The following is a 10,800-nucleotide window of genomic DNA, read 5'->3' on the forward strand; positions in this document are numbered from 1 at the left end:
GCTATTTTGGGGGGCCCATGCCCCCAAAATTTTCTGGGGTGCCCCAATCTATTTACAGGGGTGCCCCGACCAGTTAGAGTGGGCGCTAGCACCTAGCGGACACCGCTGATATGCGGAAGTGACATCACTTCTGCATATTTGCGCCCAGCGCCCACTCTAACTGGTCAGGTCGCTGCTGGCTGCGAGGTGAGGGGGCGCCTGTCACTCACTACCTAACGGGGGTCCCTGTCACTCACTACCTAACGGGGGTCCCTGTCACTCACTATCACTCTCACTATCTAACCTGGGGTCCCTGCTGTCACTTACTATCTAACGGGGGGTCCCTGCTGTCACTCACTACCTAACGGGGGTCCCTGCTGTCACTCACTACCTAACTGGGGGTCCCTGCTGTCACTCGCCAGCAGCATCAGACCTCGATCAGCGGGCGACCCGACCAGTTAGAGCGGGTGCCAGGCGCAAATATGCGGAAGTGATGTCACTTCCGCATATCAGCGTTGTCCGCTAGGTAGGTCCTAGCGCCCACTCTAAGGGCTCGTTCACACTTGCTCTGAAAACGTATCCGTAGCTACGTTTTTTGTCCCGGATGAAAAACGGAGCCACGGATACCAATGTTAAAAATAGCAGCTGTACACACTCCAAGAAAAAACGGGTCCGTGGGTGATCCGTGTAAAACGTATAAAGAAACTGAACGGACAGTCCGGACCTGCTGCATTTTTCCTGGACCCGGATACACGGAGGATAATGAAAGCCTATGACAAAACGGACCTCCCTCTTCACAAACAAAATTGAACATAAAACGTATGCCAACACGGATTGCCAGAACTTCCTTCTCCTCCCCTCAACGTCATCTCTGACAGCTTCCTGTTGACAAGCTGGGAGAGACGAGAGCAGCCATCATGGCCACCAGGAGGTTTATCAACGTGGAGGACCTCATAATGGCTGTCCAAGAGTACCCAGAGCTCTACGACAAGAGCCATGAGAAGCACAGCGACCTTCCACACTGCAAGCTGTTATGGGAGCGCATCACCAAGCAGTTTGTGGACGAGTATGACCGGCTTGCAGCCAGGAAGCAGAGCAAAGAAGGTGAGTGCCCTGGAATGTGTATGATACATGTTGCCTAGTGTGATGTGCTCTTTATATATATGTTTAGTGCCACATCCCCAACACCAACTGTTTTCTCCACACTGCAACTCTCACCTGCCGCCACCCACCCCCTTTTCACTCCACCACCCCCTCTCTCCCCTGATTGCCACTTGTCTCATACATCCCCCCCCCCCCCCCCCATTCCCCAGTGACACTCATCCTTTCTTTCCACATCCCACTCCAAAATGCCACTTAACTACAACCCCCCCATCTCACCATCTCTTGTATGTCCACCCTCTCCCCCTCCAAAGGTACCCACCCCTGTATTCGACAATGCCCCTCCTATCCACCCAACACCCCAAGCCACCCACTCCAAACCCCCCCCCATCCCCATCAGTGAACAAGCATTGAAAACAATTTTTAAAATTTTATTTTGAAAACAATATATTAAAATAAAACGTAACAAAAAGCCAACCTCCTCCCCCCTCCCCCCAACAAAAAAACATCCCCCCCCCAACAAAAAAACATTCAAAATGTCCAAAATAACTAGAGAGGAACAATAATGTCCTGGGCTTGTATGTGTCCCTCTCTAGACATGAAGTACCGTACCATGTAGTCCCGATTCTGCTGGGCCTGTAGCCTACCCCTTGTTGCAAACCGTCGGATTCCGGGCAAATAATCCTGGTCGAGGTGCATAATGTTGTATCCTTCTTCCTGACGAACAAAGTTGTGGAGGATGCATGCCGCCTTCACGACAGCTGTAGCGTTGGTAGGGCTCAGCTGTAGTGGCGTGTGGAACATCCTCCACTTGTTCGACATGATTCCAAACGTACACTCGACCATGCGACGAGCCCGGGTCAGCCGGTAGTTAAACACGCGTTTTTCGCGCCTGAGGCCTCTCTGCCCAAACGGCCTCATCACATGTTGTGATAAGGCAAAGGCCTCGTCGCCGACGAAAACATAGGGGTAGCTTGGTGATGTTGTTCCAGGCCAAGGCTTGTCCCCGGGGATGTCCAGCTTATCGTCATTGAGAAGGCGGTGCAGTCTGGACCTCTGGAATATCCCCGAGTCACTTGAACCGCCATAGGAGCCAACGTCCACGTAGATGAAATTATAGTCTGCGTCGGCCACAGCCAGGAGGACCAGACTAAAGTACTTCTTGTAGTTGAAGTACAGACTGCCGCTCCTCGCTGGTTTCTGTAGCCGAACGTGTTTTCCATCGATGGCTCCTAGGCAGTTTGGGAAGTTGCACCTGTTCCAGTACAGGTCGGCAATCTCCGCCCACTTGCGAGAATCGGGAACTGGCATGTACTTCGCAACCAGACTGCACCATATCGCCCTGCTGGTGCGGTTCACTATAGCACTGATTGTGCTCTTTCCAACTCTGAAAGTGAGATGTAGACTTCCATAGCTTTGTCCGGTCGCAAGGAAACTATAGAAAAAAAGTGACAAGATTGTTATTTGGTTTTGTTTCCACAGTTGAAAAGATAAAGACAAAATGGCGAAGTATACGTGACAGCTTCATTAAAGAACTAAAGGCGGAAAAAGCAGACCAAAGAAGTGGGAGTGGTGCATCGCGAAGGACCCCATATTGCCACACACCTCTACTGCGATTCCTTAGACCTCTCGTTCAAGATAGAGGGTGAGTTATTTTTGTTATAATTTTTTATTTTACCTTTGGTATGTATCCACTCTCTTGCCTTTATTTAATTTGTAAATTTATTTATTTCATTTTTTTGGGGGGGGGGGGGGTTGGGGTGGTGTGGATGTTTGAAACACTTTCACTTTCTCATACAAAATGTTGTTTTTTATCTACAGCACTGAAGATAACTTTGAGGCCATTTTAGATGATTCAAATGATGGACCAGCACTGTCAATTTTGGATGAGTCACCTGACACATCGATGGACACCCTGACCACTGTCAATCTGGATGACATTGCCGACGATGAACTGCCAAGTGTTTCAGCTGCCTCATCTGCACAACCTGAATCACCTGGTGAGGGACCACCCACCCAGCGTCCAAACACGGCTGAGTCATTGCGTAAGCAAGCAAGTGCTCGGGTTTCAGCTGCTCGCGGTCAGGCCAGATCGGCCAATGTGCAGATGGCTGGAGCAGTGTCAAGCCTTGTTGGGATGATGAAAAACCAGGAATCCATAGTGTCCCGAAGTTTGCAGGACAAATCAGGTAGCACTATTTCCCATCAATACCAGCAACACATAGACACTCTGAGAACTCAGTTGGCCGAATCCAATGAGATGCTGCGCAAAGAAAGGCAGCTTTTTCAGGAGCAGCTACACAATTTGGGTCAACAACATCGCCAACAGATAGACCTTTTGATGCATCACCAAAGCAGCAGCCTTTATCACTCGGTGATGTCACTATTGCCTTTAATGGAACAAGTGCCACGGCACAGGTTAATACATTGTCAATGCAGTTTGCTTGATGCGGTGAAAAACCACTTAGATTACTCTGCACCACCCACTAGGCCACCCTCTGCATGGCAACCATCTCCCACTCAGCCATACCACGGTCCATCTCCAAATCAGTCATACCAGGGTTACCAGCCACCACATTCTTTTCCTATCACCTCTGCAGAGGAAACTACCACGTATACCCAGCTATCACAAGGTAGTACCGCAAGCACTCGTACTTCTGCTTCCTCCCAGCCCAGTAGTGGCAAATACCCTTTTTTCCCCGAGAATGATAATAAATTTTAAGAAATAGTGTCACTGCTCACTAGTTTAAATATCTGTCTATCAAAATCAGATGTTCAACACTTTACCATCAAAGCCTGTCCAATGACAGTTGAGTGTGTTTTTGGTCACCTTCTGATTTTGATGGACAGGTAACTAAAACTAGCGAGTCAAACACAGTCTGGGATACAATAGTACTCAGTTTACTAGTTGTACTCAGTTTATTGCTACTTTCCAGTACTAAAGTTTGCTGCTGCACAGGTAGTATGCAAGAAAAATTACCTCTTTCCCCAGGCACCCTGGTTGCCTACTTTTGCCACCTACCATTCAAGACCTTTGGAACAGCACTTTCCTACCAGAGATGGTCCCTGGACTGTTGTGTGGGTGAGTGCTGTTCAGAGGGTCTTGAATGGTAGGTAGCCAAAGGTAGCCAGCCAGGCATTGCTTTGGAGTGAACACTTGTTTGTTATTTTGTAACGTTTGCACTACTAAAGTTTGCTGCTGCACAGGTAGTATGCAAGAAAAATTACCTCTTTCCCCAGGCACCCTGGTTGCCTACTTTTGCCACCTACCATTCAAGACCTTTGGAACAGCACTTTCCTACCAGAGATGGTCCCTGGACTGTTGTGTGGGTGAGTGCTGTTCAGAGGGTCTTGAATGGTAGGTAGCCAAAGGTAGCCAGCCAGGCATTGCTTTGGAGTGAACACTTGTTTGTTATTTTGTAACGTTTGCACTACTAAAGTTTGCTGCTGCACAGGTAGTATGCAAGAAAAATTACCTCTTTCCCCAGGCACCCTGGTTGCCTACTTTTGCCACCTACCATTCAAGACCTTTGGAACAGCACTTTCCTACCAGAGATGGTCCCTGGACTGTTGTGTGGGTGAGTGCTGTTCAGAGGGTCTTGAATGGTAGGTAGCCAGCCAGGCATTGCTTTGGAGTGAACACTTGTTTTGTGTTTTGTTAAAGTTTGCTGCTGCACAGGTATGCAAAAACAATAGCTCTTCAACACTCCACCCCCCCCCCCCCACCACCACCACCACCAAAATTGGCTAGCTTCATATTGGTCAAACACAGTACAACAAATAAAGGCACAGCTAAAATAGATAGCATTTCAGACAGATAACAAGAGCCAATGTCTGCCACATTGTTCAAGCAAACATCTCCACTCCCAAGCCATGAGCACTGGGACAATGGAACAATGGGACAATGGGGGTTGTGGGGGATGGTTCAAACAAACAAGAAGTATTGTACCTTGAAGCAGAAATGTTCTTTCAATTTTGAAAGTTATGTTTGGCCACCATGTTGGTGAATGCCATTTTGTTGTTTTTTTTGATAACCAAAAAATAAATTTTTATTTTTTGTTGAAAATAAATAGATTGTCTCATCATTACAAAAAAGATAAAAGATGATAGATAAAAGACATAACATACCGCAGGGTGATCATAAGTTGCTCCTCTGGAGTGATGGCTTTTCGCATCCTGGTGTCCTTTTTCAGAAGGTGGGGCCTCAAGATGGTGAGAAGGTGATCAAACCTTGAAGACAAAAATGGCAACAACATTAGCCTGACACAGGTACAGAGTGTGTGGACAGGTAAAATGTTATTTCAGGTAAGAAGAAGGTACTTACAGGTCCACAGACATCCGGCTATATTTAAAGAACTTGACCGGGTGTTTTCTCAGGTCTTGATAGAGGACAGAAAATTGCCCCTTTTGCTGTCTCTCTTGCAGGAGAGGATGTACCCACCATCTCCGCACTCTTGACCGCATGAGGGTCCCACTGTAGTACAGGAAGACCCCCATCCAAGCAAGGTTCATCCAGAACAGAAAGACAATGGGGTCCATGGTGCTGCCTGATGTAGTACTTTCTTGCCTGCTGTATTCTCAAGAGTGCATCAAACACATGGTACAGACAATAGACTATAACCAAACCACTCCCTGTACAGCAAAACCACTCCCACTCATTTGACATTGGTACAGGCACTCAAAAAACCTCCCCAGGACATTCCATATGCCTTAAAATGGTCAAAACACAGTTTTTTTTCTAAAGATAGCCCCTCCCACTGGCTTCCTAGTGGTCAAGAGGTGGGAAATGGGTAAATATTAGCAGCATAGGCCCTACCACTTCCTTCCTATTGGTCAATAACAATTGCATTGGGCCAGGTACGTTTTCTAAACGTTTTTTGGTTGAAAAACGGAACGGAAACGGATTGCAATTTTTCTACAAACGGATCCGTTTGCGTTCCGTTTTTTGTTTACACGGAGCCCGGACCGCGGACTGCGATCTGCAAACGTGTATAGTGTGGCCCAGGCCTAACTGGTCGCCTGCTGATCGAGGTCTGACGCTGCTGCCTGTCTGGCAGCGGGGACAGCTGCGGTGGCCGGGGGGGGGGGGGACCGCGCACAGGTGCCCCCGATCTCCAAGGACCCAAGGAACGCCCCTGCCAGTGCTACAATGTTTTCTGATGTGTACTATACAGGCCTATAGAAAAAAAGCACATATACTCATGTCTCTCTCTCTCTCTGCTTTTACAGTGTGGTGTAGACGTGTTGGACCAAATGGCACGGATGTATTCCGTAAGAGCAGCAACACGCAGGTGGCCAGTAGCAGTTTTTTACAATATGCTGGACCTGGCGGCGGTGAATGCCTACATTTTGTACAAGGCATGTACAGGGTGGACAGGCAAAAGAAGATTGTTTCTGAGTCTTCTAGCTAAGGAACTCCGTTGCCGATTCATGCAGCACAAGGAAATATTGGCACAAAGGCGGGCTGCTGAAGCTGTTGCAGCTGCTGTGCCAGGGACTGTACAGACAACACAGTGCCAGGTGCAAGAGAGCTGCAGCAGGAATCGCAGCAGGTTTACCTGTGCAACATGTCAAAAATTCACCTGTGCCAAATGCAGGGACGATGGACACTGGGTCTGCAAACGCTGTAAACTCTGTAAAGTTTGAAACACTGAAAAAGAAAACAGAATTTTTGGTTTTGCGCAATCGTGAATTTTCACGTGAAACGATAACGTTTTCGCGCGCAAATGGGATTTTTTGCACGAAACCAATATCTATAAATGTTATCGATACACACTCCGCTCCTCCAATGAACTTCGCCTGACCATCCCCCGCATCACCCAGTCCCATGCACGCCTCCAGGACTTCTCAAGAGCCGCTCCAACACTATGGAACTCCCTACCTCCACCCATTAGGGCAGCCCCCTCCTTCAACACCTTCAAGAAGGCCCTCAAAACTCACCTTTTCACTCTGGCCTACCACCCCTCACAAATGCTCTAAACCCACAGCTGAACTCTGGTCCCCTACCTCTCATGTCCCTACCTCTCCCTCTAGATTGTAAGCCTTTAGGCAGGGTCCTCCTCCTTTTGTGTCCTACCTGATCATGCACCTCCATTACTGTGAACCCATGCTATGCATTTGAGTGAACCTAATCTCCATGCTCCCATCCAGTGACTGACTAAGCATTACCTTGTACTCATACTGTGCTGTGTGATCTGGTTTTCTTGTATTCCTGTATTGTCATATTGCTGTATGTCACCCCTAAATATTGTCTGTAACCTAAATTAATATTCAGTGCTGCGTAATATGTTGGCGCTTTATAAATACAATAAATAATAATAATACCTCTCGCTGTGCAGTGTCTTTTGCAAGCTGAGGAAGTTCACACCGGACTTTATTCACCGTGCCCAATAGCATTGTTTTGCACTGGAGCAGTCTGTGCGACAGTGACAGTGAAGTAAAAAAATTGTCCGTCGTGGGTTTATATAAATATCATATGTATTATGGCAATGACAAACCTTAGCAGACTTTGTGGGTCCAGCTTGCGCAGTGAAGCACGAGTGACTTGCTACTGCACTGGGCACTTCCATGACCTCTACCCACACAGTGCACATTGAAACACCAATAAAAGCCCCTTGATTACAGTATCAGTCTGGCACACAAAGAACAGAACTCTCTGGTTGTGGGGGATGTGAGGTAGAGTAAACAAATGCTCAGGCCTCACAGGTAATGGTTGTGTTTTCAGAACAAAAGAAAGAGAACAATGGAGCTGATGGCATGTTAAAAAACTCAGCAGGAGTGCTACTAGGTGTGAGCTGAGGGAATTTACGCAAATCTGCGCAAGAATGGTAAATCTAGTGTTAAAAGGCTAAACTCAGAGACCAAAGCGGAATTTCTTTCTGAATGTGTGAGGTTTTGTCTGGATCCCACCTTTCAGATTACTGATCCGTCTACGTCGGCTCTTCAGTTTGCCTATGTGCTCTTAAAAGACGATTTGTTCACCTGGGCATATGATGTGCTAAAAAATAATTCTTGGAATGGTAATCTGTATCAGTTGCTTGCAGTGATATTCTCTCACTGGTTTAAACTGCCTGGCTTACCACCTGCTCTGATTGAGTGTGTAGCTGCTGATAGGTCAGCTGATCTTTCCCTTCCATGCAAAACTTTTCAGTATGACAATCAGTTCAATGTGTCTGTTGCCACTTTAGGTTTTAAACAGCAGACATGCAAAGTGGCTAAAAAGAGAAAAACTAAAAAACGCAAGCATCAGAATAAAACACTCCCTATTGATGTTTATAATGATGTTGTTCCGTCTCCGGCTTTTTTGCCCCAATCCAAAGCTTATGTGGATCCTGCTATAGGTAGGATCGTACACTATATTAAAGCAGTTAAAAAATATGTTCTTGTTCCTGAACTCCACCCATATGGAGATTATCTGGATACTGGCCTGTTTGAACCCCCATTTGCTTCCTGGGATGTTGGGGCCTTGCTGGAAGAATTCGATTTTGATTGGAAAGCCTTTTGCGATTTTTACATCGCAAAAAGCGAAAATCTCTTGAATGCTTGTCTCGATTCAATGTACATTCTGATTGATTCCGATGAATGTGACAAGGATGATGTGGATCTGGGGATTTATGTGTGGCAGACGATTTTGGATGAGTTGCACACACACCAACCAATTGATTCCAATAAAGAGACATCGTTGTCGGATGATTGTTCCTGCTTTTCTGGGGTAAAGCATGTGAGTCTTGACTTTGTGCAATCTGAAATGAATGAGTGTGCCGCTGTGGTTGATTCCTGTGCGAATCCTGAAGGATTCGCTCCTGACAGTGTGCAGTTTGAACCTGTGCGATCTGATGCCTGTTTCTCGGATGTTCCTACAGATTCTGATCGGCATGAGTCTGCCAGTTTCCTCAAGGATGTGTGGGATCCTTTGTCATTTAGTAACAGATCTTTGAGATCTTCCGTCTGTGACCCTGCTATGGGGAAAATTTCTCGACTATGCAGCGTCAAAAGTAAAATTAATATGCCTAATAAAGTTTATCCTGTTGATGTCACTATTTCTTCTGCAAATGAGTCTCTGTCTCACCCTGTTCACACCTGTAAGGACCCGTTGCCTGATGCCAGTTGCTCCAGTGTTTCGGTCCTAGATGCCTTGCAGTCTGCTCCGCAGATCGCGGAGGTTTGCGCTATGGAAGCATCAGTTTCACAACCTAAAGTGAATTTTGATTTGCAGGTTTTGCGTTCTGATTCCTCGGATTCGACATTGTTAGCCGAATCTAACAGTGAGACAGCGCTTCGGTTTTGCGAATCTGATGTTGAACCTTCTTTGCCTTATTCAGAGACGTTTTCTCTGAACCTGCCCTGTACCATGAATGAAAACATGTTTTCCTTTCACACTGACGTTTGTGAGCCCCTTTCTTGCTCTGAGGGAAGTGCTGATTCTGCACCCTGTACTCTGGATGAGTCAATGTGGCCTTGCTTAGAATCCCCTGCAGTGTCCCTAGAGGCTCGTCTAGGTATTGCCACTATACTCACCTGTTTTTCTGCAGTTTTGGAGTTACAAGCTAGTTTGACTGCCACACAGAATTCGGGGTACAGTGAGAATGAAGTTAGGGAGTCAGTGTGTGTTCCAGTAAATATTCCTGTACATCCCGCTAATTATGATAAAGTTCAGTCTCAGGTTACGGTGGAACCATTCCTGGGACATCTGCCCTGTCCACAAAATAAAGTTCCAGTTTTGCCTTGTAACTTGGATAGTTCAGAATCCTTCTTAGAAAACCTGGAAAATAATGTTCCTGAGGTCTTGTTTGATGTTCTGGAGGTCTCTGAGTTCCTCCCAGAGGGAGCAGAACTTGTAGGAGATGTCTCCTGCCCCCCAAGTCCTTCTGAGGTGTTGCCCACTTCAGTAGGCATTGCTGTTGTGCTGACTACCTTTGCAGCTCTGGTGGAGCTTCACTCATATGTAGTCAATGATGATATTACAGTCACAGAAAATTCTGAATTTATGTCTGAGTCTTCTTTTGAAAGACCAGTACCTGTGACCTCCACCATGATGATTCTCTGCCCGGTACTGGTTTTGGTCTTGTGCCGGACTCTGAGGTTCACAGTTCCCCGACATGTCCTGAGGTTTCTCCTGTGTTGGTGTACCCCAGTGTGCTCTGTGACCCAGAAAGCCCAAGTGTGCCTCGGTTACCAGCGTACTCAGATGCTTCCTCGGTGGAGACATGTTCTGATTTAGCCTGCCTGCTTGCATGCCCAGAAGTGGTCCCTGAAAGTCTTGATCTTGATGGGTGTCCTCATAATTCTGAGTCTGGAATTGTCATTGGTTCCATAGGGGTTCTTGATAGTTCTCCATGTGAGCCTGGTGATTGTTCTGCCCTCTTGGGATCTCTGTGGAGCTTCAAAAGGTTCTGGGAGATTCCGGGAGAAATTTTGCTTGGTACCCTGGATAAGATCAACGGTGGCTTTTGTGTTGTAAGGGACACTTCAAACAGGTTTTGTGGCAGATTCGGTATTTTCGGACGCTCCTTGGAAGGTGGTGGGTATTGTCTGGAGGGTGTCGATGGCTTCTTCTCTGGTATCCACAGTCCTGATGGGTGTTACGCTGAGACTTGTAGTGCTGATGGGCATGTTTCGGTGGCTTGTGTTTCCGATGAGGTCGGTTTCGGGTGGACTGACTCTGGAATTGGACCTTGTCGGGCTGTCCCGACCTTCATGAGTCTTCGGTTGGAGTCTTTT

At 47.0% G+C, this 10,800-nt stretch overlaps 2 protein-coding genes across 2 annotated transcripts; one reads left to right on the forward strand and one right to left on the reverse strand.

The window, feature by feature from the left end:
* The first annotated feature begins 847 nt into the window (after positions 1 to 847).
* LOC137518790 (uncharacterized) lies at positions 848 to 5,088 on the forward strand. Its single transcript, XM_068237086.1, has 3 exons — positions 848 to 1,083; positions 2,563 to 2,725; positions 2,902 to 5,088. The coding sequence occupies exons 1-3, from the start codon at positions 897 to 899 to the stop codon at positions 3,800 to 3,802; spliced, it is 1,251 nt and encodes a 416-aa protein (XP_068093187.1). The 5' UTR covers positions 848 to 896; the 3' UTR covers positions 3,803 to 5,088.
* Positions 1,603 to 5,565, reverse strand: LOC137518791 (putative nuclease HARBI1). Its single transcript, XM_068237087.1, has 3 exons — positions 5,405 to 5,565; positions 5,209 to 5,310; positions 1,603 to 2,515 (listed from the first exon to the last, which is right to left on the reverse strand). Exons 1-3 carry the CDS (start codon positions 5,542 to 5,544, stop codon positions 1,630 to 1,632), a joined length of 1,128 nt encoding a protein of 375 aa, XP_068093188.1. The 5' UTR covers positions 5,545 to 5,565; the 3' UTR covers positions 1,603 to 1,629.
* Between the last annotated feature and the right edge of the window lie 5,235 nt (positions 5,566 to 10,800).

Source organism: Hyperolius riggenbachi, chromosome 5 (genome assembly GCF_040937935.1).
Source record: "Hyperolius riggenbachi isolate aHypRig1 chromosome 5, aHypRig1.pri, whole genome shotgun sequence".
Classification (NCBI taxonomy): Eukaryota; Metazoa; Chordata; class Amphibia; order Anura; family Hyperoliidae; genus Hyperolius; species Hyperolius riggenbachi.

Coding starts and splice junctions, on each gene's coding strand:
- LOC137518790 (XM_068237086.1), top strand. CDS start 897: ATGGCCACCAGGAGGTTTATCAACGTGGAGGACCTCATAATGGCTGTC. Junction 1,084..2,562: donor CAGGAAGCAGAGCAAAGAAG/GTGAGTGCCCTG, acceptor TTGTTTCCACAG/TTGAAAAGATAAAGACAAAA. Junction 2,726..2,901: donor CCTCTCGTTCAAGATAGAGG/GTGAGTTATTTT, acceptor TTTTATCTACAG/CACTGAAGATAACTTTGAGG.
- LOC137518791 (XM_068237087.1), bottom strand. CDS start 5,544: ATGCGGTCAAGAGTGCGGAGATGGTGGGTACATCCTCTCCTGCAAGAG. Junction 5,311..5,404: donor AGCCGGATGTCTGTGGACCT/GTAAGTACCTTC, acceptor TTTGTCTTCAAG/GTTTGATCACCTTCTCACCA. Junction 2,516..5,208: donor CAACTTATGATCACCCTGCG/GTATGTTATGTC, acceptor TTTTTTCTATAG/TTTCCTTGCGACCGGACAAA.